Raw genomic sequence first — 23,842 nt, forward strand, 5'->3', positions numbered from 1 at the left:
AAATATCACTTCCCTCTTTTCTAATGCGATCTCCAGTAGTACTATGCAGTGCAAATTGCTTACGTATTTTATGTTCTGATCTTTCTTTCGATCCTTCTTTCGATCGATTGATTCTTTGACCGATCCCTCAATCCTTTGATCGCTCCTTCCTTCGATTGATCGATCCTTCCTTCCTTCCTTCCGTCCCCTCCTTTCGATCGATTCTTCTGTCTTTTGATTGATCCTTCCTTTGTTCGATCGACCCTTCGATGGATCAACCCTTCCTTCGCTTGATCAATCTTTCGATCGATCGATCCTTTCCACTGTGCAGTCCCATTGATTAGAAGGGCAATTGAATATAATGGGATTTCCCTTGTCATGCGATTCTGTGAACTTGGGCTGGTGCAGTTCCCACAGGTCTGTTGCGTTTTTATGCAGTTTCCATAGATTCTGCTCTCTCCTGACTCTCATCCTACCTGTCACAACGCTCTTTCAGCGTTACCTATAATGCTACCACCTCCCCCTCTCTGTTGGGGTCCCTCAAGGCTCTGTCCTCGGGCCCCTTCTCTTCTCCATCTACACCTCCTCCCTTGGCCAACTCATACACTCTCACGGCTTCAACTACCATCTCTATGCCGACAACACACAAATCTATCTCTCAACCCCCCACCTCACCCCTTCAGTCTCCGCCCGAATCACACACCTACTGAGGGTGAGGGTCGCCTTCCCTCTTCACATTCAGGCGCTCCCTCAAAACCCATCTCTTCAGGGAAGCCTACCCCACCCTCACCTAACGGCCATTCTCCCTCTTTCCTCCCACCCCTCATTCCCCTCAGCCACTTCCTACTGTACCTTTACCCCCTCCCACCTAGATTGTAAGCTCGAAAGAGTAGGGCCCTCTTACCCCTCGTACGTTGTTTGTTGTTGTTGTACTGTGCCATGTATTGTCCCCCCCTCTATTGTACAGCACTGAGCAAACCCTTTGGCGCTATATAAACTCGTAGTAGTAATAATAATAATAATAATACTGAGCGACATATCAGACTGGATGTCGCTCCACTTCCTTAAACTGAACCTCTCCAAAACCGAGTTTCTTGTCTTCCCCCCAGCCCGCACACCACCCCCCATTGACTTCTCCATCACATCCAACAACGCCACCATCAAACTCGCCCCGCAGGCCAGAGTACTTGGTGTCATTCTGGACTCCAACCTATCCTTCCAGCCCCAAGTCCAATCTTTAACAAACTCGTGCAGACTCCACCTCCGCAACATCGCCAAAATCCGCACGTTCCTAACCCCAGAAACCACTAAACAGCTCATCCACTCCCTCATCATATCACGACTCGACTACTGCAACTCCCTCCTCACTGGCCTGCCTCGCCGCTGGCTATCCCCGCTTCAGTCCATCCTGAATACAGCTGCCAGACTCGTTCACCTTTCCAACCGCTCCGTCTCCGCCACCCCCCTCTGCCAATCCCTCCACTGGCTTCCGATTGCCCAACGGATCAAATTCAAAATCCCAACACTGACGTACAAAGCTGTCCACCATACTGCCCCGAGCTACATCACTGACCTAATATCCAGGTACCACCCAGCACACACACTCCGCTCCTCACAAGACCTCCTTCTCTCTAGTTCCCTGGTCTCCTCCTCCCATGCCCTCCTCCAGGACTTCTCCAGGGTGTCACCCATCCTCTGGAACTCCCTGCCCCAACCCATCAGATTATCACCTACTCTCCTCTCCTTTAGGCGCACCCTGAAAACCCACCTCTTCAGGGAAGCCTACCCCACCCCCTGCTAACCTGCCGACCTCCTCTACCCCTCCTACCACTCCATCCCCCACAGCTATCTCCTCCTGTACCACTATTCCCTCCCTCCTAGATTGTAAGCTCGAAAGAGCAGGGCCCTCAATCCCCTCATGTTTTGCATTGTATTGTATTGTTATTGTTCTGTCCCCCTTTGTAATGTACAGCGCTGAGCGAACTATTGGCGCTTTATAAATACTGTGTAATAATAATAATAATGAAGGGATATGTTTTTGGTGCTTTTTTAACCAGACAAAACATGCACTAAAAATGCATCAATCAAGACTTTAAAAAATGCAACGCACCCACAACTGACCAATATGAAGAGTTCCAAACAGGGGCGGACACATGGGGCCCCCGTCAACAGGGGATCATGGGGCCCTGTGTTCTTGCCCAAATTCAAAAAAGCCTATGAAAAAGGTACCAGGGGCATCTCATGGGGCCCCCTACTGACCCCGGGCCCTCGGGCAGTGCCTGAGTTTCCAAATGGTCAGTCCACCCCTGGTTCCAAAGGATTTAATGGTCATGCATTTTTCTTCCGATTTTTATTAACGCAAAAACGTTAAAAAAATTGCTTAGTGTGAAAGCAGCCTTATAAATTGGTGAATTCCTGACAGTGATTGGGGGTGGGGGATCCTGTACTATGCACTGATGTCTGGTAAATAAATATCTTTTTAAAATCAACGACTTTATAGCCAGCTATTTACAGGAAATAATTAGACCTTTGAACCAGATTCATCAAAACATTGGCAGAGAGAATCCTAGGTGTGTTTTTATAAAACGTTTGCAGAGCTATTTATTCTGTGACACTTCATGTACATTTGTTGTGTGCGAATAGGGGCGAAAAGGAAAAGGATTAGGCTATTCTGTCTTCGGGTTAAATGTTCTTCATTCATACAGAAAAGAATGAATCAGAAAAATACAGAATAATGGCCAATAGATGGAGCTGATGACCATAGGAAATAAATACAAAAACATCCATCTATGAAAAACATTCGGCTTCAAGAGAAAATAGCTCAATACCATTTGACTTTGTCCCGATTCCCACAGAATTAATGTACATGCAGTTCCACAGGATACATAGCTCTTCAAAATTGTTATATATACACTATATCTTCCAGTACTGAATAGATGCACCCGCTGCCACTATACAAACTGCATCCATTCGAATTAATGCAACCTATGTGACATCCCCAGGACACTTTACTTGTTCTCCTAAATATACAGTAGTAATATCTTACTGGTCATTAAACACCTTATTGCCTGATGACTTGTCAAGTGATAGTTACTATTGGCACTACCCCTGAAAGGGCCACTGATAACAAGAGTGCAGGGTTCAGGGGTGCACTACATACAGTGTACAGGGTTTAGGGGAGCGCTATATACAGGATACAGGGTTTAGGGGTTTGCTCTGTACAGGGTGGAGAATTCAAGGGTGTGCTATGCACATAATGCAAGGTTTAGGGGTGCTGTATGTACAGTGTGAAGGGTTTAGGGGTTCCCTATGTACAGGGTGCAGGGTTCAAGGGTGCACTATGCACAAAATGCAGGGTTCAGGGATGCGCTGTGCACAGAATGCAGGGTTCAAGGGTGCACTACATACAGAGTGCAGGGTTTAGGGGTACGCTATGTACAGTGTGGAGGGCTGAGGAATGCTCTACATACAGAGTGTAGGTTTTTAGGGGTGCACTACATACATAGTGCAGGGTTTAGGGGTGTGCTATGTACAGTGTGCATAGTTTAGGGGTTCCCTATGTACAGGGTGCAGGGTTAAAGGGTATGCTATGCACAAAATGCAGGGTTCAGGGTTGCGCTGTGCACAGAGTGCAGGGTTTAGGGGTGCGCTATGTACAGTGTGAAGGGTTTAGAAGTTTGCTATGTACAGGGTGCAGGGTTCAAGAGTGCACTATACACAAAATGTAGGGCTCACGGGTGCGCTGTGCACAGAGTGCAGGGTTCAGGGGTGCACTACATACAGAGTGCAGGGTTTAGGGGTGCTCTATGTACAGTGTGCAGGGCTCAGGAATGCTCTACATACAGAGTGTAGGTTTTCAGGGGTGCTCTACATACATAGTGCAGGGTTTAGGGGTGCGCTATGTACAGGGTGAAGGTTTCAAGGGTGCACTGTGCACAGAATGCAGGGTTCAGGGGTGTGCTGTGCACAGAATGCAGGGTTCAGGGGTGCACTGCATACAGAGTGCAGGGTTCAGGGGTGCACTACATACAGAATTCAGGGTTTAGGGGTGTGCTATGTACAGTGTGCAGGGCTTAAGAATGCTCTGCATACAGAGTGCAGATTTTTAGGGGTGTGCTACATACATGGTGCAGGGTTTTGGGGTGCGCTATTTACAGTGTGCAGGGTTCAAGGGTGTGCTATGCACAGAATGTAGGGTTCAGGGGTGTGCTATGCAAAGAATGCAGGGTTCAGGGGTGCGCTGTGCACAGAGTGCAGGGTTCAGGGGTGCACTACATACAAAGTGTAGGGTTAAGGGGTGCGCTACGTACAGAAGGCAGGGTTCCCTCCCAGTGTATTGGGCTGCAGTATCTGTGTAGGTGGATCTGTGTATTTGGTTCCAGTACCAATGAATTCAGTTCTGCCACCTTGCAGGGAGATCCTTCTGTCGGATCTGTGCCCGCTGTACGCCTCTAAGCCCTGCCGTGAGTCCTGCTGGTAGTGCCTGCAGAGATCCAGAAGCTGCTGAGAGCATAGCTGTCACTGTAAACACAAAAAGCTTCTGTGTTTACAAGTGACAGCAGGAAGCAGATGGTGAGAATAGGAGGTGGTAGCCAACGGCCGCTACGAGGGCCACATGACAAGGCCTGGCAAGCCGGATTCTGCCCGCAGGCCTTGTGTTTACCACATGTGGTTTAGGGTCTTGCCTCCTTTGTCCCCAGGACCGCTGCAACCTTCCAGCTTCCTCTGGACATGGTCCAGTGAGTGGGACAGTCCTTCTCCAGACCAGATCACTTGTCATGAGGTCCTACAATCAGCATCTAGCACAGTCGATCCAGGTCCTCAGCCTTGACTCCGCTGAGGCCTCTAGAACAGCTACACAGTTCATGGGCTGCCTAAGGGCAACAGCTCCCCAGGGTCTGGAACCCTCCTGGGGCGAAGCAACCCAGCTCTCCAATTCTGCAGTCTATTTATCACCATTCAAGACTATTTATCACCATTTTTCCACCATCACCTTTTAGGCAACAGCACCTTATTTAGCAGAACAGCACTGGAATGTCTTTTAAGGAATGCTCTTTCAAAAGAATTTGCTACTATTTGCCTAACTCAAATTACTATGAATTATATGAATGCAAATAAAAAATGGTTTTAACTTCTCAAATGGTCAACCAATTTATTGGGTTTCATATGTTTATGACTTCACTCAGGTTAAAGATGAAAGACTGGAAAGAAAATCCTTGGCACTAAAACTACAAAAGAGCCAGAGGAAATTCCTAAAGCTGAACAGAGGTGAGGAGACCAGTCTTCCATGATTGAAGAGGACCATAAAGTAAACCTGTGGCCTGGCTGTGGCCATTCAAGTATTTAATGTATATAGTTCTAACAGTAAATATGTTTTTAACACAATCTGACTCACTAACCTCTGTAGCTACAGGCACCGTGGAGTGATTTATCCTCAAAGTACACAGGATCAGCAGTAAAGTTGTTCAGGTTCACCACAGTTCCCCCTGCTCTCTTTCAGCAATGATTCAGCAGTTCAGTTCTTCCTGCTACCCCATCCCTGTGTGACTCAGCAAATCTGCTTCCCCCTTCCCAGTAGTGGCTCCAGCAATGACCAAGTATCTCAGTTTCCTACTCTCAGCAGTGATTCAGTAGCTCAGTCCATCCTGTTTTCTCCTCCTAGAAGTGATGTAGCAGCCTTCCTGCTTCTAAACTTTAATGTCGACATAGAACATGTACTTGGGGAGGGAGGGGAGCAAGCCAAGGCCAAAACGCACAGACACATGATACTGGAGGAAACTCTTGGCTTATAGGTCTTTAAATAGTTAACCTCATAGAGGTGGGTCTCCTAACTATGGCCTGCTACAAGATTTTATCCGGCCTGCACAAAGTGTCCGTGAAAGTACCCTGGCTGCTTGGCAATGTTCTGGTACATCCACTGCTGGCCAGCTATCCATGACCCTCCTCCAGTCCTCCTGATGAGCACTCCTGTATGTAAGGGGTGACTGATGAGCACTCCTGTATGTAAGGGGTGACGGATGAGCACTCCTGTATTTAAGGGGTGACTCTGATGGGCACTCCTGGATGTTAAAGTGATTCCAAAGCCTTAAGGTTTCTTCCCTAATGCAAACTTCTGTTACTCAGATCCCCCTCAACCCCCCCTTACACTTACCTGAGCCCCATTGCAATCCAACGCTGTGCATGAGAGCAGCAGCTCTCCCTGCTCTATCCCTCCTCACTGGGCAGATCGATAGTAGAGGGAGCCATTTGCTCCAGCTACTGTCAATCAATCTTGGTGACGAGGGAGCAGGGGCAGGTTCATGCCTCTCTGTCAGTACCTATGGAAGCAGACAGCGGGGCTCAAGAGCGAGCCCGTACCAGTGCTCCCATAGGAAACGTCTTCCTATTGGGGGCACTGAATGGAGAGAAGGAACCGGGAGTGTTGGTGGAGTAGAGGAGGATTGGGGCTGCTCTGTGCAAAACCATTGCACAGAACAGGCAAGTATGACATGTTTATTAATTTATAGTGTCTGTTAGATTGTAAGCTCCCAGGATCAGGCCCTCCTATCCCTCTTGTATTGAACTGTATTGTTGCTGTATTGTCTCCTGTTATATTGTAATGCACTGAGCAAACTGTTGGCGCCATATAAATCCTGTATTATAATAATAATAGTGTCGGCGGGGGATAATTATGAATATTAATAACAACGCCTTACATATTCTTCCTTCAGTCTCGCTGGCAGTGACCCAAGAATATACTGAAATGATGGGACAACTTGAGCTTGAACAAGACCTAAGACTTGAGGCCGAAATCATAGCACACCAGGTATGACTGCTTGAGACATAAATATGGTATGTTCTGATGGAGGCTAGCCATAGATATCAGATGGCAGTCAACTACAGAAAGAATAATTCTTATGAAAGACTTGTTTGTAAAGTCAAATTAATGTTTTGACTGAGCTGGGATGCTTTTACCCCAAGAAGACACTCCTGCTTCCTCAGATCACCTTATAGCTCCTTCCTTGGCCAACTGATACACTCCCACGGCTTCAACTACCATCTCTATGCTGATGATACGCAAATTTACCTCTCCACCCCTCACCTCACCCCTTCAGTCTCTGCCCATATCACCCACCTTCTGAACGACATATCAGACTGGATGTCACTCCACTTCCTCAGATTAAACCTTACCAAAACCGAGCTCCTAGTTTTCCCCCCAGCCCGCGCCCCCTTCCCCTGACCTCTCCATCACGACCAATAACGTCACCATCAGCCTCACCCCGCAAGCCAGAGTACTAGGTGTCATTCTAGACTCCAATCTGTCTTTCCAGCCCCAGATCCAATCGCTGACAAATTCATGCAGACTCCACCTCTGCAACATCTCCAAAATACGTCCGTTCCTAACCCCAGAAACTACAAAGCAACTCATTCACTCCCTTATCATTTCCCGACTTGACTACTGTAACTCCCTCCTCGCCGGCCTACCCCAACACAGGCTATCCTCGCTTCAGTCTATCCTGAATTTTGCGGCCAGACTCATCCATCTTACCAACCACTCCGTATCCGCCACCCCCCTCTGCCAATCCCTCCACTGGCTTCCGATTGCCCAACGCATAAAATTCAAAATATTAACATTAACATACAAAGCTGTTCATAACGCTGCCCCAAACTACATCACCGACCTGATATTCATGTACCACCCAAAACGCACTCTCCTCACAAGACCTCCTACTTTCTAGCTCCCTGGTCTCCTCCTCCCATGCCCGTCTCCAGGACTTCTCCAGGGCTTCCCCCATCCTCTGGAACTCACTACCCCAATCCATCAGACTGTCACCTTACCTCCTCACCTTCAGGCGCACCCTGAAAACCCATCTCTTCAGAGAAGCCTACCCCGCTCTTACCTAATTTGCTGATCTCCTCCGCTCTTCCCACCACTTGATCCCCCACAGCTATTTCCTCCTGTACCACTATCCCTTCCCTCCTAGATTGTAAGCTCCAAGGAGCAGGGCCCCCAAACCCCTCGTGTATTTTTTTGTATTGTTATTGTACTGTCTCATGTATTGTCTCCCATTATAATGTACAGAGCTGAGCAAACCGTTGGCGCTATATAAATATTGTATAATAATAATAATAGATCACGCTGGAGAACCCTTGTTAAATGAAGCCTTTCTAGTCAGTCTTCTAGGGGATATCTGCAGAGGTTGTAGAATGTTCATAGACATAAAATCTATTTCTTATATGGTCATTACTGGCTACTTTGGGTGATAATCCACTTTGTAGGTAGTTCGTTCTATCATGCCACTTTCCCAATTTGGCAAGGATTTCTCCACTATGTAGATTATTTTAATAAATTGGTAAAATGTTGTTGGTTTGGCCTATCAGAAAGAAATGTTATCCTATTCTCCTCTGGGCCTTGAAAGAATACATTTTCATTATGTAACTATAATTCAGTAATGTAACCAGAATAAATTCAAACTGGATTCCTGTTAAATCTCACACAAGAAGGTTTGACTGTTCTGTTTTTCCATTGCAATACTTACTTTAATAAATCCTGGATGCAAATCTGTGGAAAATGTGTGTTGCCTGGCCGTACAGGACTATAGGGGGACCCAAATCTATTGCAACTCCTAAGGGGGTAGTACTACATGTGTATGGGTTTTTGATTGTGGCAAGTCAAGATTCCATATACAGGTCAATGGAAATGCAAAAGCAGACTGATACAGCTTATCAATGCAGGTAAAAAGGAGGTCAAACTGCAGGTCAAATGCATCCATGATGAAATTCAGATGGAACTCAGAAGCTTCTCAAACTGATTTCAGTTGCAAGATGGATGCACCTGAAAGCAGTAGGGATGAGTGAATCTGCCTGGGTTTGGTTTGCGATAGGTTTCTAAACTTTGCAGCAAAGCAACCCCATAGAAGTCTATGGGGGTTGATTCTTCAATTCTGGTCATTTGTAGGGATAATAAGCAATGTATTGTCATACAAAAGCCTTTAAAATACAGACACTGCCATTATTTATTTATTTCAGGTACTTATATAGCACCGTCAATTTTACACAGCACTTTACATATATATTATACATTCACATCAGTCCTTAACCCTCAAGGGGTGTACAATCTAAGGTCCCTAACTCACATTCATACATACACATACTAGGGCCAATTTAGACAGGAACCAATTCACCTACCAGCATGTCTTTGGAGTGTGGGAGGAAACTGGAGTACCCAGAGGAAACCCACGCAGGCACAGGGAGGACATGCAAACTCCAGGCAGGTGGTGCCGTGGTGGGGATTCGAACCAACGACCCTAGTACTGCCAGGTGGAAGTGCTAACCATTTAGCCGCTGTGCTGCCCACCATTGGGAACATATACCCATACCAAAGTAGATAATTGCAAATCCCTCCCAAAACACACAGTATACCTTTCCACACAAAATCAATGGCTCTAACAGCTCCAACACATACCTTCCATGCTTCTGCTGTGAGCCCACCCTTTTATAGGAAGGTGGCTGGGCTATTCATTCCTTAATGTATTGGCTGTTGTGACTCAGCTGATCAGAGGCTGTAGTATAGGTTGTTCCTTTCTCCATTGCTCTTGGTGAATCTGCAAGGTTTTCAGCCAGAAGTTTGCGACTCCTTGTGAATCCCAGGGATTCAACACAATTCCACAGTAGCAGCAAACCCAAGCCTCATCCCTACAAAGCTGTTTTGCCTATATTCACAATCCCTTAGCATAATACCAGCGTTAGCCAATTGAAGGGGACAAGAAGGGGTGGGCACAGACAATTGGCTTTGGGGGGCAACAAGAATAAATCTAGACCTGTAAGCTTTTGTGCACATGGGCCTTGGTATGTGTCAGAACCAGGGGCGGACTGACCATTTGGAAACTTGGGCACTGCCCGAGGGCCCGGGGTCAGTAGGTGGCCCCATGATATGCCTCTGGTACCTTTTTCATAGGCCTTTTTGAATTTGGGCAAGGACACAGGGGCCCCATGATCCCCTATTGCCCGGGGGCCCCATGAGTTGTCAGTCTGCCCCTGGTCAGAACTGTTTTCCACCTAAACATGTCAATAGGAAAGCCTAAAACCAGCTTGAAGGGCCTTAGGGCAGCTTAGATTGAGACCTGGAGCAGGACAGAAGGAGGTCAACTGTGGATCAAATGCATCTATGAAAGAATTCAGATGGAACTCAGAAGTATCTCAGACTGCTCTCAAACACAAGCAGAATGCAAATAAAAAGCATGTTGCATTAGCCCATCTACAGAAAACCTTAGGCCCCCTTAACACTTATGCATTGCGGTAACGTGTTAAACCGTGTGATGTGACATGCATTATTGCAATGTGCGGCTAACCACATACTGCCATGCAGTGCCATTCATTTTCTTTTTGCATGGCACCCCAATACACTAGACCTGTGCTCTATGTGTTGAAGCACATCACAAAGCATATTGATGCACTACAGTTCATGGTGGTGGTGCAGGCCTAATTTTAGGTCCATTGTGGTGAGTTGGCAGTCAATTCAAATGAAATGGTTGCCTTAATGCAAAGCACATTAATGCGTGTAACAGGGGTGGACTGACCATTTGGAAACTCGGGCACTGCCCGAGGGCCTGGGGTCAGTAGGGGGCCCCATGAGATGCCCCTGGTACCTTTTTCATAGGCTTTTTTGAGTTTGGGCAAGGACACAGGGGCCCTATGATCCCCTATTGCCCGGGGGCCCCATGAGTTGTCAGTCCGCCCCTGGCGTGTAATAACACACATTGATGTGCAAGCTTTGAACAGCCAGGTGTGAAGGGGCTTCAGTAAGATACAAGGTGGTATCAAAATGTTTGGAGATTTGCTTTGTAACACGCCAACAGATGGCAGCACAAGGCTGCACGCACAGTCACAGGGAGCACCGACCTTCATAAGTGTGCCAAAAGACATCATCCTGTGTACATCGGGAGCTGTGCAACTGGTGCAATTCTGACCATGTGCTTTAGCACACCTGCTATTTCATCATGAACATCAAGTTAGAACAGAGACCAAATGTACAATTCTGCATAAAACTGGGCAAATCTACCACAGAGACATTTAACAATGAGTCATTTGAGGTGTTTTAAGTGGCATGTGTGCTTCCAGAGTGCAAGAACATCGCTGGAAGACGATGAGAGATCAGGAAAACCTTCAATGAGCTCAACCCCCAAAAACCATTTGGGTACTTGTGCATGATAATCATCAGAGAACAATCCACAACATTGCTGCTTTTATCGGTGTTTCATATGGAACAGTCCAGGCATTACTCACGTATGATTTGAACATGTGCTGTATTGCTGCCACGTTTGTCCCCAGGCTGCTAACCGAGGTGCAGAAGGAACACTGCATCGAAGTCTACCAAGAACTCTGTCAGCGTGCCATGTCGAGGATCATTACTGGTGATAAAATTTGGGTGTACAGGTTTCACACAGAATTTCACGTTTGCTCTTTGTTCTAACTTGCTGTCCATGATGAAATAGCAGATGTGGTTAGAATAGCACCATTTGCACACAGGACGATGTCTTTTGGCATACTGACATATGAAGGTCAGTGCTCCCTGTGACTGTGTGTGCAGCCTTGTGCTGCCATCTGTTGGCGTGCTACTAAACTAGTCTCAAAACTTTTTGATACTTCGTACTAAGGCTAGTCAGGTGAGGTGAGTAGGGGGTCTGCATGAAACAGCTGGCCAAGGTGGGCAGGAAGTACAAAACTAGCCCTTCAGGACTACCAAAGCTTCAAAGAGCAAATAAAAAAATGGTAAAATGGTGTGAAGGAAAGAGGTGGTGATTTATTCTGTACAGAATTTCATGTGATTACACAGCTGGGAGAAGCATTTATAGCTGGGCCCTCTTTAGCTCACGGACAAAGGTACAGTTGTCCTCCCTCCGGTTCCTGCAGTTATATGCATCCCCTGTATTAAAAATATACCATTAAACAGTGTTCTTCAAGGCCTACTCAGCTCCACGTGGTAGTTGACAGAGGAGTTGAACCGTAACAGTAATGAGGACATCTGTCCAGAAGAAATCATATATGTGCATAATATGTCTTTGATATGCAACATTGTCAAAGACCTATGGAAAGGGTCATAATACTACAGAAAAATCAAGCTCATTAAGGGTGTGGGCAGACTTTACGATGCCCTAGCATGGACACTGTGTAGCAGCACTTGCTAATGGCTGAATCACATCCAGGAGCCATGGTCATGTGAAATCAACATTAAGGCGATACTCCAGACTTAGCGGGATAACTTGCACAGTTAACACTTTGTAATCCATGACTATAATTACACTGTTGACACTAATGCACTTCAAATACAACTTCTGTTAGAGAATACCTCTCCCTCCAGTTGTGCAGAATTTCTAAACTGGAACACACTTGTGTACCAGTCTCTACCAACTCAGCAGTCCTATCACCTCACTCCCGGTGACCGGTCTGTAAGTTACTAATGGATGCAGGAACACACAACTCCATGCTTGTTCTCCTCCCCCCTCTACATCTCTTGTGACTCCAGGCCAAATCCCTAGGTGCTCTGTACCACGCGTTCAGTCCCTAGTGAAGGGGACAAGCATAACACTCCTTCACTACCAGAGCATCCATCACCCCTACCATGTCACCAGTTTCCTGGCTGGTTGACTGCTTTAGCAAGTGACACAAATATGGTAGTTATTAGCAGGGGCAATATAGCCTCCTTAGAATAGCTCTCTCCTTGTTAGACTTCTGTACTGTATCTTATCTAACCTCTTCAATCCCTTTTTGTAGGTCCTGTTCTTTGATACGCTTTACATGCACCCAGGGGCGGACTGACAACTCATGGGGCCCCCGGGCAATAGGGGATCATGGGGCCCATGTGTCCTTGCCCAAACTCAAAAAAGCCTATGGAAAAGGTACCAGGGGCATCTCATGGGGCCCCCCGGGCAATAGGGGATCATGGGGCCCCTGTGTCCTTTCCAAAACTCAAAAAAGCCTATGAAAAAGGTACCAGGGGCATCTCATGGGGCCCCCTACTGACCCCGGGCCCTCGGGCAGTGCCCGAATTTCCAAATGGTCAGTCCACCCCTGCATGCACCCCTTTAGAGACTTCAGACTAGTCAGTTTAGATGAACAATAAAGATCTTTTACTGAGGCAGTTGAAAATAACACATGAAAAGTTCTCAAAAAACATCTTCCACAGACTTTCCTGTACAAAGTTCCCTAGTGGCCCTGAAATAGTGCCCCATGAGGCTAGTCATACATTAGACACGAGGTTCATGAAAAGTCCTTTTCAAGGCAAGAGTACATTATCGGCAATAAATCCACAAGAGGTAACAATAATCTATAAAGAAAAGGTCCATCTTAAGGTAGCGTAAGTCCATAAATATCCATAGGCTCCAGACCCTACAGGGAACCTTGAATGGGCTCCCTTCCCAGGAGTGGTTCAGACTGACAGTGCATTTTGGCAGTCTTTCCCCTAACTGATCTCAACTGACCTCTGTAGGGCACCAGTGAGCCTCTATTTATATGGTATAACTGTAGGAGGCAGTAGCCTTCCTGAAAGGAGCGGGAAAACCTGGCCAGTAGTGTTGTCCCTCCGTTCTCAGGAACCTCCAGCTCAACAGGTCAAACCAGGGGCAGACTGACATCTCATGGGGCCCCCGAGCAATAGGGGATTATGGGGCCCCTGTGTCCTTGCCCAAACTCAAAAAAGCCTATGAAAAAGGTACCAGGGGCATCTCATGGGGCCCCCTACTGACCCCGGGCCCTCGGGCAGTGCCCGAATTTCCAAATGGTCAGTCCGCCCCTGGGTCAAACCTACATTGTAGCAAGTGGCTTTTAAACCCAGAACATAAAAGATAGCAAGATAAAATCTTTTAACACAAAGAACATTTAGGAAGCACCTGCTTAAAAGTGGATCTCCTAGTCAGTGCTGTCCACAGGTGAAGCATCATTGAAATTCTCTATGTTTTTGTCCTCAGATGCTAAAGGAGAAGCGGGCAGTCTCCAGGCAGAGCATGATACTGATGCAGAACTTGGAACCTAGCGAGATGCTTATAAAAGCTCTGGAGGATGTCCGTACACTGACCACAACTCTGGAAGAAACCAAAGCAGAGCTACAGACACAGGTGAGACATGACAAGTGCTGAGATCATGGCTGTTCACTGTTTTCAAGTTTTCATTAAAAAAAGATCAACCTAAAAACATTACACTCAAAATTAATATTTTAGTTATAGGTGAAGCCTTGTGGGCTAAGTCAGATCCAGGGTTCTTATACATCTTAGATCAGAATTTTAGGTCTTGGAGAACCCCTGGTAAAACCAATATGTTTTGAGAAAGTCAAAAATTTGTCTTACATTGGTGACCAATGTGGAAGGAATGTGACTCCTTTTAAAATGGTGATCAGAATTCTACTGTTTCAGACAGATAAAAAGATAATTTGTGTCATGCTACTGATTTGGCCCTGGAACAATTAATGCACCATCAAAATGTGAAGTCAATCAGACACAGCTCAAGGTACCCCTAGCAACCCCTGGAGGAACCCAAGGTGACAATGTCTGTCTTAGATACTCCAACATCTCCTAGCCATAATTCCCAGTTCTTTTCCTGTACACCTGGGGGTTTTAGGAAGTACCATTGTTTGCATGCTCCACATCCTCATGTTACATTCTCATACATAATATAAAATAAATGAATCCAGAAGGTGTACCCACTTAGAAAATTACCCAGATACTGCCAGGGGTTCTCCAGTATCTACCAAACACAAAAAAAAATCAGGTTTTGTGAAGTGTCCCTTACATTAAACTAACCACTTAGGGTTAGTTAAGGACCAAGAAGGTAAAGTTTGCCTCAGGCTATGAAAAAATGGCCAGACTCCCGATCCTATCTAACACAGTGCTTGCACCTTTTTTTAATGGAAATTATGTACAAAGTCCAGAGCTATTGACCACAGCTTTGGCTATTTTGCCCTAAGCAGTGCAAACTTATCAGTGCAGTCTTCTTCATGACGGACTTACCTGATTCTATGTATCTCCTTATCAAACTGAGACTGGTGTGGTCAAGACTCACAATTTTGGGCTCATCCTTTACATGCATTGAACACATTAAGGATCCTGAAGGATTCTTTTTTGTTGAGAGCCGAGCCTGCCAAATGATTTAGGAAAAGAGTCTGTCCTTTTTTCTCTGGAATTGGTAATTACAAAGAGAATGTAGTCTCTTGCAGGCTCCCCCTCAGCCAATCTCATGAGAGCCCCTAGAAGTTAAGAAAACTTGAGCTGATTGCAACACAGTCTCCTCCAAACTGTTTCTTTGAAGGATATTTAAAACTCTAAGATGTGAAACCCAGGCAGCCTACTTTGACTTGAAGGTGCCTAAGGGGAGTGCCACTTGATTTGGTTTGTTCTTCTCAGGGGTTTAAGATGGAATTTTGGATGCCTTGGTCTAAAGAGATGGGTGGCTATGACATACAGCTAAATGCTATGCCATACTTACCCATGCTGAGTCCTAACTACCCAGGAAAGGGAATTGCCTTGTTTGTCTAGTACACTCCAGTACAAAGATGGTTTTCACAAAGAACCCATGCATATGTCTTCCTAATGTTAAAACCACTCTGCAATAAATGAACTGTTTGTGGTACTGAACATCTGCCTGATATACAGTTGCAAGAAAAAGTATGTGAACCCCCTGGGATTAAGTGGAGTTTTGCATGAATTGGGCATAAAATGTGCTCTGAACATCATCTAAGTCACAACAATAGAAGAACACAGTCTGCTGAAATTAATACTACACAAACATTAGATGTTGCCATGGTTTAATTGCACATAACATGTAAACATTCACAGTGCAGGGAGGAAAAAGTATGTGAACCTTTGGACTTAATAATTGGTTGACCCTTCTTTGGCAGCAATAACCTCAACCAAACGTTTCCTGTAGTTGCAGATCAGACCTGGAGTAATTTTGGACCACTCCTCTTCACAAAACTGTTTCAGTGTAGCAATATTCTTGGGATGTCTGGTGTGAATCGCTCTCTTAAGGTCATGCCACAGCATTTCAATCGGGTTGAGGTCAGGACTCTGACTGGGCCACTCCAGAAGGCGTATTCTGTGCTGTTGCAGCCATTGTTTTGTTGAATTACTTGTATGCTTTGGGTCATTGTCCTTTTGCATCACCCATCCTCTGCGGAGCTTCAGATGGTCGTACATTTTCCTGCAAAATGTCTTGATAAACTCTGGAATTCATTTTCCCATCAATGACAACAATCCGTCCAGGCCCTGAGGCAGCAAAGCAGCCCCAAACCATGATGCTCCCTCCGCCATGTTTTACAGTGGGGATGAGGTTTTGATGTTGGTGTGCTGTGCCTTTTTTTCTCCACACATAGTGTTGTGTGTTCTTCCCAAACAACTCAATCTTGGTTTCATCTGTCCACAGTATATTTTGCCAGTAGTGCTGTGGAACATCCAGGTGCTCTTTTGCAAACTTCAAAACGTGCTGCAATATTCTTTTTGGACAGCAATGGCTTCCTCTGTGGTGTCCTCCCATGTACTCCATTCTTGTTTAATGTTTTCCTTATTGTAGATGTGTCAACAAAAATGTTAGCATGTGCCAGAGATTTCTGTAAGTCTTTAGCTGACACTCTGGGATGCTTCTCATGCAGCATTCTGCGCTGTGCTCTTGCAGTCATTTTTACAGGATGACCACGCCTAGGGAGAGTAGCAACAGTGCTAAACTTTCTCCATTTGTAGACAGTCTGTCTTACCGTGGACACATGAACATCAAGGCTTTTGGAGATACTTTTGTAACCCTTTCCAGCTTCATGCAAGTCAACAATTCTTGATCGTAGGTCTTCTGAGAGCTCTTTTCTGCGAGGCATGGTTCACATCAGTGCTTCTTGAAACCAGTAAACCAAAAACAGGTGTGTGTTTTTTAAGGGCAGGACAGCTGTCAGCAACACATCCAATATCATCACACTGATTGGAGTCAAGGTTGGCTCACTCCTGGCTCCAATTAGCTCTGGGAGAAGTCATTAAGCTAGGGCCTCACATACTTTTTCCTCCCTGCACTGTGAATGTTTATATGTTATGTGCAATTAAACCATGGCAACATCTAATGTTTGTGTAGTATTATGTTCAGCAGACTGTGTTCTTCTATTGCTGTGACTTAGATGACGTTCAGAGTACATTTTATGCCCAATTCATGCAAAACTCCACGTAATCCCAAGGGGTTCACATACTTTTTCTTGCAACTGTAAGATGGTTGGAGCTAGGTAAAGTCCCCTGGAATAGTGAGATTGCCTGATATTGTGGTCCTTAATCCTTACCCCATCATTACTGAATCTGGGACCAGTAAGTGTGGCTGTGGGTGAATTGGACCCTGAATGGATAGAAGACACTTAGCAGAGCACTAGTAGCCAAGGATGGCTTGTAGACTGATGAATGCCCTTCTGGAATGTTTACCTCTACAGTGTATCTAGCTCTATTTCTTTTCCACCTTTTCCCATCATTTTCATTGCTGGAACAGATTAGGGAGACTGTCTATATTGAATTATTGCTCTTTGTCTGCAGGTGAAGAGTCTAGAACTGCAGCTGGCAGAAAGACCTTCACAGGGAGAAATTCTTGTGATCAAAGAAGAACTGAACACAGCAAATCTGCAGAAAAATCAATTAGAAGAACAGCTGAAGGTAGAGCAAGAGAAGTGTTTGGACTTACAAGAAAAGGGTACGTTATCCTTGGCAGTGGAAGGTTGGGAGAAAACAGATGTCTTGGCCTACAAAGCACACTGGCTGACATGTCCACAAGGCTAGACCATGCCATGAAATATACACTATATTGCCAAAGGTATTAGGACACCCCTCCAAATCATTGGATGCAAGTGTTCCAATCACCTCCATTGCCACAGTTTTATGAAATCAAGCACCTGGGCATGCAGACTGCTTCTACAAACATTTGTGAAAGAATGGGTCGTTCTCAGGAGCTCAGTGACTCCAAGCGTGGTCCTGTGATAGGTGGTCACCTGTGCAATAAGTCCATCCGTGACATTTAATTGCTAATAAATATCCCACAGTCAACTGTTAGTGGTATTATAACAAAGTGGAAGCAACTGGGAACATCAGCAACTCAGCCACAAAGTGGTAGGCCACATAAAATGACAGAGCGGGGTCAGCGCATACTCTGGAGTCTATAACTCTCCTAATACAAGAGAGGATTTTGCTCGCTTTAGAAACTGCAGCTTGGCATTGCATCAGATGGACGTGTCTGGGTTTGGCGGTTTCCAGGAGAATGGTACTTGCTTGACTGCATTGTGCCAAGTGTAAAATTTGCTGGAGGGGGATTATGGTGCGGGGTTGTTTTTCAGGGGTTGGGCTTGGCCCCTTAGTTCCAGTTAAGGGAACTCTTAAGGCGTCAACATACCAAGACATTTTGGACAATTTCATGCTCCCAACTTTGTGGGAAGAGTTTGGGGATGGCCCCTTCCTGTTCCAACATGACTGCACACCAGTGCACAAAGCAAGGTCCATAAAGACATGGATGAGTGAGTTTGGGGTGGAGGAACTGGACTGGCCTGCACAGGGATAAATTAGAGCAGAAACTGCGAGCCAGGCCTCCTCCCCCGACATCAGTGCCTGATCTCACAAATGCACCCTGGAAAAATGGTCAAACCTTCCCATAGACACCCTCCTAAACCTTGTGGACAGCCTTCCCAGAAGAGTTGAAGCTGTTATAGCTGCAAAGGGTGGGCCAACTCAATATTGAACCCTACGGACTAAGACTGGGATGACATTAAAGTTCATGTGCGTGTAAAGGCAGGCCGACCAATAGTTTTGGCAATATAGTGCATGTAAAGGCTTCTGCCAGTTGGTGCTTCCGAATACAGAAAACAAAGTGGCCAGAGAGAAATTTGTGGTATTACAGCAACAGGTTTAATGAATGGTGAATGGCCCATCAGACCACATATATTATGAGATTCAGAGTGTTCTTACCAGAATTTCCACTTTATCAGAATGTTCATAGAAGCACCTACTCTTGGATCAAAAGGTAGGATGTGGCCTAGACACTGTAGACAACAGCACTACAAGCACTATCATTGAAGTACTGGGGCATTAATGGACTATTCCTGTGTGTGAAAGTCTAGTAATGACCACCGCTGTGAGTGAATTCCAATGGAAGTCTCTCAATGAACAAAAGTTAAAATAGATGTAAACCCTGCTTGACAATCATGTAGGGTATTGTGGAGGCAGATCCTAATAATATGGTATGTTTCACATTTATTATTACATTTTTTGGCCTTCTTTCTGTGGTCATGTGACTGCTGTAAGAGAGCTTCCATATCTGCAAGGCCGGGGCTGTAATTGGGAAGAATGTGCAGTGCATTATCACTGTCTGTGACGTTGCTACACACTAAACGACTAAAGTCCCATGTTCCTATGCAGTATTTCTATCTGGAGGCAGATGGGGAACTAATTGACATTCGCTAACTACATGGTGTCCAGTAGTCCAATTAATGGAGCTTGCACAAAAGGGTCACAATGCTGCTGCACTGCAAGGCAGTGATCTATGCCTGGTACACACAATGAGAAAATAGGGTGAAAAAAATGCATTTGGAGCGATCGTTCGATAATCTGTTCTTTAGTACACAGCTTTCGAGAGCCTGAAAAAAAAATGGACGATCATTTGTCCAATTTTCTCATCGTATGTATTAGGCATTAGCATTGTTGCCTTGAAAAAGAAGCCCAATACAGTATTGTGGCTGGCAGGATCTTTAACATTTGCTGCACAAATGTATGCTGCCACATATCCAGTTTCAAATAGATGTGCAAATATCAGTGTCATCACATTGGGTCCTCAATTTTGTAATTTACCTGAGTGTAGCGCCCTCTAGTGTACATACTTTATTAAGTGTAGTTAGAGGCTTGCTAGAAGCTTGGGTGCGAGTGAGAGGGTTACTTCAGCTTAAGCTGTAGGGCTCTACAGGTCAGTCCTCCCCCTGTTCCAGAAGCTTTGAGAAGCTTCTAAAAGTCAGTAGGCAGAGGTGAAGAGGGGCTGATCTGCATATTTATGGGAGTCCTTCCAATTCCAGGCAGGAGTCCTGGCAGTGTGTCAGACTGGCCCATAAATATGACAAAGCTTGGCCAGCAGGGGAGTCAGGTGGAAGATGGAGGATTGAAGTGCTGCTGTGAAGCCTGGGGGGGGGGCAAGAGAAGGGGGGAGGTTCTGCCTTTGGAGTCTGCTGGAGGTTGGAGGAAGGAGGAAAGCTGAAGGAGAGAGCTCCAATGCCCTGCAGTCCACCGCGGAAGGACAGCCTGTTATCCGGGAAAAGGACCAGCCCAGAGGAAGGTCTGAAAGCAGTTCTATCCACAGCTGTAGGACAAGGACCGTGTGAGTACCTCTACACCCCCAGGGCCTATAAAGAAGAGGTCTACTGGATGCAAGGTCTTGGCAAGTCTCCAGGGGATAGTTTAGTGCTTACCCAATTTCTTGCCCTGGGATCAGATAGCATAGCCTGGTGAGCTTGTATTTTGTTCAGACAGGGGACCCAGAGCTCCTACTAGTTGTTACTTTGCTGAAAACCCATTCAGGGGGCACCGAATTCCTAAGAGGGAATTACTTTGCTAAAGACTGTCGTGGTTCCACCTGGAACGCAGTCAAAAGTCTGTCATTATACAGTTTAGTGCTTACCCAATCTCTTGCCCTGGAATCAGATACCATAGCCACATGGGCTGATATTTTGTTGACAAAGGATACCCAGAGCTCCTACAAGTTGTCACCATATTCCTAAGAGGGGATTACTTTGTTAAAGACTGTTGTGCTTTTGGCTGGAATACAGTGAAGAGTCTGTCATTTTGCAGTATTCTAGAGAAGGAAATTGTCCTCATTCTTGTTATTCTTCGATCAATTTGGGCATCCCATAATCCCTTAACCCTATCCAAGGTAAATTCCCTAATAAGTTCTAAAAACCAAGCCCATGGACTGTTTCTTGTGTGGGGAAAATACGTGTAGCCTGGCTGTGCAGGAAATAAGGGGGACCGAAAACCAGCGGCACTGTAGAGGGTAGTGCTACATGAGGACTCAAACAGCCAACAGTGACACCAGGAATGTCCCTGGAACACTAGAATTTCTGTCAGCAGCTAATCGTTTTGTCTTTCAAGACATTTCCAGCATTAAGATTGCATGAATATTAACCACCTCCCGTCCGGCCATTGTATATAAACGGCCGGATGGTGGCAGTGCAGGGTCGGGGGCTGTTTATAAATGGCCTCCCCGCCCCCTGCTTGTGTGCGCTCCCTGGGAGCGCACAGCACCGCGATCCAATGCCCGCTGTGTCCTCCGGACACAATGGAACACCGATCGTCAGACGGGACCTCTGTGCGAGGTCCCGATCATGTGATCACTGATTGGCCAATCAGTGATCACATGCAGAGTAGTAAGCAAGATGTCACTTCTGACATCATTGCTTACTATGTGTAAAATCTGTGAATGATCACAGAGGTCACATGGTACAAGGCTATTCACAATAGCCTTGTACCATGTGACAAGCTGTGACCAATCACAGCTCACACAGTAGTTCTCAATGGCTGCAAGAATGCAGCCAGATAGAAGGAGAAATGATTGCGTTTACATCCTTTATGGGTGTAAAAGCAATCAGTGTAAAAAAAAAAAAAAATCTTCATCACCCCCCACAAGTAGTACAGTGTACTGCTAGGGTGACAGTATGTAAAAAAAACCCATAAATAATAATATAAAAAATAAAATAAAAATGTAAAAAAAAGTTTAAAAATTATAATTTTTGGTTATAAACTAATTTGGGTTATTTTTTTTTTACTAAAAATGATAACGGAATAAATTTTGGCCAAGATTTATGATGAAATATTATTTATTTGCAAAATTTTATAAGAAAAACACTTTTTTGGACATTTTCATTTACATAGCAAAAAAAATAAAAATCCCAGTGGTGAATAAATACCACCAAAATAAATCTTTATCTGTCTCAAAAAAATGCTAAAAAATTCATATGGGTACAGTGTTGCATGACCGCGCAATTGTTATTCAAAATGTGATAGCGCTGAAAGCTAAAAATTGGCCTGCACAGGAAGGGGGTAAAAGTGTCCGGACTGGAAGTGGTTAATATTGCAAATTAATTTTATCACCTAGGTAGGATGGTCCTGGAAATTATGTGCTCATTCTAGTCTACAGTTAGTAAACGAATGGGTTAAACTGGCCATACACCAGTCGAATTTTGATAGAACGTTTGTACAGAAATAATGAAAAAATAATTAGTCAGAACATTCAATTTTGCCGTCATCAAGTCAAAAAATGTTGTATAAAACCCCTTAAATTTCCATCCAGACCTGCTACTTGAATGGAATCCCAAATGAATTAAACAAGTTCCCTTTGTGTCTATAACATGTAGATTACATACAATTATGTACTATTTTTTCCAAACAAAAAGCTCAATAACAGAATTTTGTTTGTTCAAGAAAAACTTTCAATCCGGCTCTTTCAAATTTTTGCTACATTCAAAAATGATTACTAGTCTGACCCCACTGAATAATGGAAGATCAAACAAATGTTCTGAAAATGAGAAATTCTACTGATATATGGCCAGCTCTACTCTCAGGCAAAAACTGGTTCTAGAGGACAGACTAGAGTAGCCTTTCTCAACATTTTTACCCCAGTGAAATTCTTAAAATAGTTTTCAGGTCTTGGGGAACCCTTACTAAAACCAATTCATTGAGGGTCAAAGGGAAAAACACTGCTTATGGTGGTCAGTTGGAAGAATGCCACCCTTACAGGGAGCTAAAAAGATGATTGGCATCATGGCGCTGGCTTTGGCGCAGTCATCAAATAGGAGCAGGGATGGACTGACCATTTGGAAACTCGGGTACTGCCCGAGGGCCCGGGGTCAGTAGGGGGCCCCATGAGATGCCTCTGGTACCTTTTTCATAGGCTTTTTTGAGTTTGGGCAAGGACACAGGGGCCCCATGATCCCCTATTGCCCAAGGGGCCCATGAGTTGTCAGTCCGCCCCTGAATAAGAGGTCAGTCAGCCACAAGTTAAGGAACCCCTAGCAGTTTCTGCAGGAACCCTGGGGTTGCATGGAACCCTTCTGAGAATGGCTGGACTAGACACTTTTCTCAAACAATAAAAAAGAAAGTTATTTATGTATTAAAAAAAATTGTAGCACAGACATAACTAGAACCTTCTGCGGCAATAAACCGCGAAGGGCCTCCCTGACCTGAGCCTAGGGTCCTTCCCACTCCCTTTACTCCAGTAGTAGGGCCCTTTATTATGGTCACACAGTGGGAACCTTTCCAGCCCTTACATTAGAGTTCCCCTTATATTAACAAAAATAGGGTTCCCCCTTACAGTGTACTCTGCAGACTCTGATGTAAAGGGGAACTCTGCAGACGCTGATGTAAAGGGGAACTCTGCAGACCCTGATGTAAAGGGGAACACTTACCTTACACCGGCAGCATGAAGGGCGGGAGGCACCGTGGATCTGGACAGAGGACGAGAGCTGCAAGCTGGTGATTGGTTGCTAGGACCCCCCTGCATCCTAACAACCAATCACCTGCTTGTTAACTCGGGCAGCCCCTGTCCTCCATCTAGAGCTGTCCTACCTCCTGCTGATGGCTCTGAGAAAATAATGGCGGCGGCGGTGATGGCTGCTGGGCAGAATGGCTCCTACATGGCGAGACCACGACCCGCTGTGACGGGAGTCACTTTGGGTGGGGGGCCCATGGAACCCAGCTCACCCAGCACCCTGTCTCAGCTCCCCATATCCCTATCATGTGTAAGTTACTTTGTGCCTGTTAGGGGTACAGGGTGATCTGTCCTAATATTGTGTGGGCTTTGTTATGGCTGCATCCCATTGTTCTATTGTCTGTCTGGTTTGGGAGCAAAC

The 23,842-nt window shown here is 45.5% G+C and overlaps 1 protein-coding gene across 1 annotated transcript in view; it reads left to right on the forward strand.

Annotated features, from left to right (window-relative positions):
- Window positions 1–23,842, forward strand: part of LOC149450999 (uncharacterized) — an 85,402-nt gene that overhangs the window by 24,773 nt on the left and 36,787 nt on the right. Inside the window, exons 6-9 of the mRNA XM_089691148.1 lie at window positions 5,166–5,247; window positions 6,690–6,784; window positions 13,926–14,072; window positions 17,505–17,658. Of these exons, the coding sequence (XP_089547274.1) occupies window positions 5,166–5,247; window positions 6,690–6,784; window positions 13,926–14,072; window positions 17,505–17,658 (478 nt within the window). The remainder of the gene's footprint in view (window positions 1–5,165; window positions 5,248–6,689; window positions 6,785–13,925; window positions 14,073–17,504; window positions 17,659–23,842) is intronic.

This window comes from Staurois parvus, unplaced genomic scaffold, assembly GCF_062004578.1.
Source record: "Staurois parvus isolate SC_StPar_1 unplaced genomic scaffold, SC_StPar_1.0 ptg000552l, whole genome shotgun sequence".
Lineage (NCBI taxonomy): Eukaryota > Metazoa > Chordata > Amphibia > Anura > Ranidae > Staurois > Staurois parvus.